This window comes from Schistocerca americana, chromosome 2, assembly GCF_021461395.2.
Source record: "Schistocerca americana isolate TAMUIC-IGC-003095 chromosome 2, iqSchAmer2.1, whole genome shotgun sequence".
Classification (NCBI taxonomy): Eukaryota; Metazoa; Arthropoda; class Insecta; order Orthoptera; family Acrididae; genus Schistocerca; species Schistocerca americana.
The window spans coordinates 1,007,770,779-1,007,773,118 of record NC_060120.1 but is presented as its reverse complement, the minus strand read 5'-3'; the positions used below and the strand labels follow the sequence as shown (position 1 = coordinate 1,007,773,118).

The following is a 2,340-nucleotide window of genomic DNA, read 5'->3' as shown; positions in this document are numbered from 1 at the left end:
ATTTGGCCAGCCCAGTGCCAGGGGCAAGCTCACATGGGTTTAGCTCAGTGAGCAGGCCTGAATAGTAGGTTTATAACACCAACTGGCACACTTGTAATCGCTGCAGAATACATCAGAAAAGTAGAATAGACAATAGACTAACCTTGCCCATAAGATAGCCAGTTGAAATAATGAAATGTAGTATTTGCAGTCTTCTAGTAGTAGTATAATAAATAGACTCACTAATCATTCAGGTAGTGGGTTATTGATGTATCTTATGTAGTTGTAATGTATTGTGTTTAAATAAACATGTTTTTTTTTTTTTTTTTTTTTTAGGAGCAACCAGACCACTCAGAAACCACCAGACAACACCGCAGAAACACCATCCCCATGCGGTAACGATCCATCACAGGAAGGGGCCGTAGGCGACTGGCAAAATGCCAGATCACCTAGGCGTAGGCGATCATCTCCGGAACCGGTGGCAGAGTGCCTGTCCTTCGAAACTGAAAACCTATACCAGGTCCTTGACCTAATAGAAGAACTCCCTGGCGCACTAGCCACACAAAATGAGCCTAAAGAGGGGAACGAGTCACCAGAAACTGCACCACAAGTGGAAGTACCACATGATAACAACAGTCAAATCAACACACACGCTTCCCAATGATACCACCGATCATTGTTCATCAGCCATGTGATTATATCAAACTAAACAAGATCCTAAAAACCAAACTGAAAGGTCCCCTAAAAGCAATCTTCCGTGGGGATAACACCAAATATCACTTTGACTCTGTCGAAGATTTCCGCGCTGCGGAAAAATTCCTCAGAGAGGAAAATGTTCCTCATTTCACACACCAGCTGGCCACAGAGAGACAAAGGAGATTCGTGATGAAGGGCCTCCCCCCGCGGACGCCCGAGGAAGACGTAAAAACTGCACTTGAGGGAAAAGGCCACGAAATAGTATAAGTGTTTGAGTACAAGAAAAGAAATCATGAAACGAGGGAACTGATTCACGAAGGAACTTATCAAATAAACACACCACCTAGACCCGAAGCCGACCGCCTATATGATGAGCGCTTCCTCCTGGGGATGAAGATTCGTATCGAATCATACAAACCCAGAATTGGACCAAGGCAGTGCCGGCGCTGCCAAAGGTTCAACCACACAGCGAACTACTGTACGCTCCCCACCAGGTGCTTGATTTGTGCGGGCCTACACGAGGCTAAAGATTGCACTAAGCCGCGATCAGACAGCCCAGTGTGCGCCAACTGCAATGGAGCGCACCCCGCAAATTACAAAGGCTGCGAAGTCTACCAAAGCAAGCTGAAACCCTTTCTACCAGTTACACGATCCGTACAACACACACACACACCAAAGCGGGCTAGCCAGCTCCAAAATGCAGCGCAGCGCCAAGGAACACCTGAAACCACAGGAACCCAAGATGCCATGCAAATTGCCACCCAAACACCACAACCAGAAAGCAGTAGGACTCAACAGCAACTCGGTCAACCAACAGCTCGCACATATGCAAGCGCAGTTTCACCGAAGCAACTGACACCAGTGCACACCCAGGTGGAAAGCAGGGATAATACCAAGACGCCAATCCAAGGGCCCTCGAAACCACCGCCTACGCCCAAGCCCAGGGAACATGTGCCAATCCCGAAGCCAGGGCACAGCTCAAAATCCACCGAAGTCGAGCGAGTGACACGATCAACAACTAAGCCAACACAAATAGAAGCTACACACCTACAAGGAAGCCACCCAGCGGAAACCATAACAGTACCCAATCAGCCAACTACTCCAGAAACTAAACAACCAGCCACTCCAGAAACCGAACAACCAGCACCACCACCAAACAGCGAACAACCAGCACCACCACAAAACACAGAACCAGGCCAAACTCCCCTTCAAACTGAACTGGGAGCAGATGTAGGCGAAATACTCAGCACCCTCAAGCTCTTCGACAAACAGCGACTGCTGAATACAATCAAACTCACCGCTCAAAAACTCCCAAAAACAAATGACAAGGCCACCAAAGCGCTAATACTGATGGAGGCAGTATTCACCATCATAGAGTAGTTATGGCAGGTCGCAGAACACCCAAACTGAACATGACATTATGCATCTGGAATGCCAATGGCATAAAATGCAAAAAGACTGAAGTACAAGCATTTATCACTGAAAACGACATCGATATTATGCTCGTAACTGAAACCCACCTACGTCCACCTGACACCTTCCGACTCAGAAACATGGCCACTTACAGAACCGACAGACAGCACCAGAGAGGCGGTGGCACAGCGATTTTCATCAAAAACAATATTACGCACGACATAGTAGAAACCCCTGCAATAGAAGAATTAG

At 47.5% G+C, this 2,340-nt stretch overlaps 1 protein-coding gene across 1 annotated transcript; it reads left to right on the top strand.

The window, feature by feature from the left end:
* The first annotated feature begins 1,422 nt into the window (after positions 1-1,422).
* Positions 1,423-2,055, top strand: LOC124594620 (extensin-like). Its single transcript, XM_047132992.1, has one exon. The coding sequence runs from the start codon at positions 1,423-1,425 to the stop codon at positions 2,053-2,055; it is 633 nt and encodes a 210-aa protein (XP_046988948.1).
* Positions 2,056-2,340: the final 285 nt, after the last annotated feature.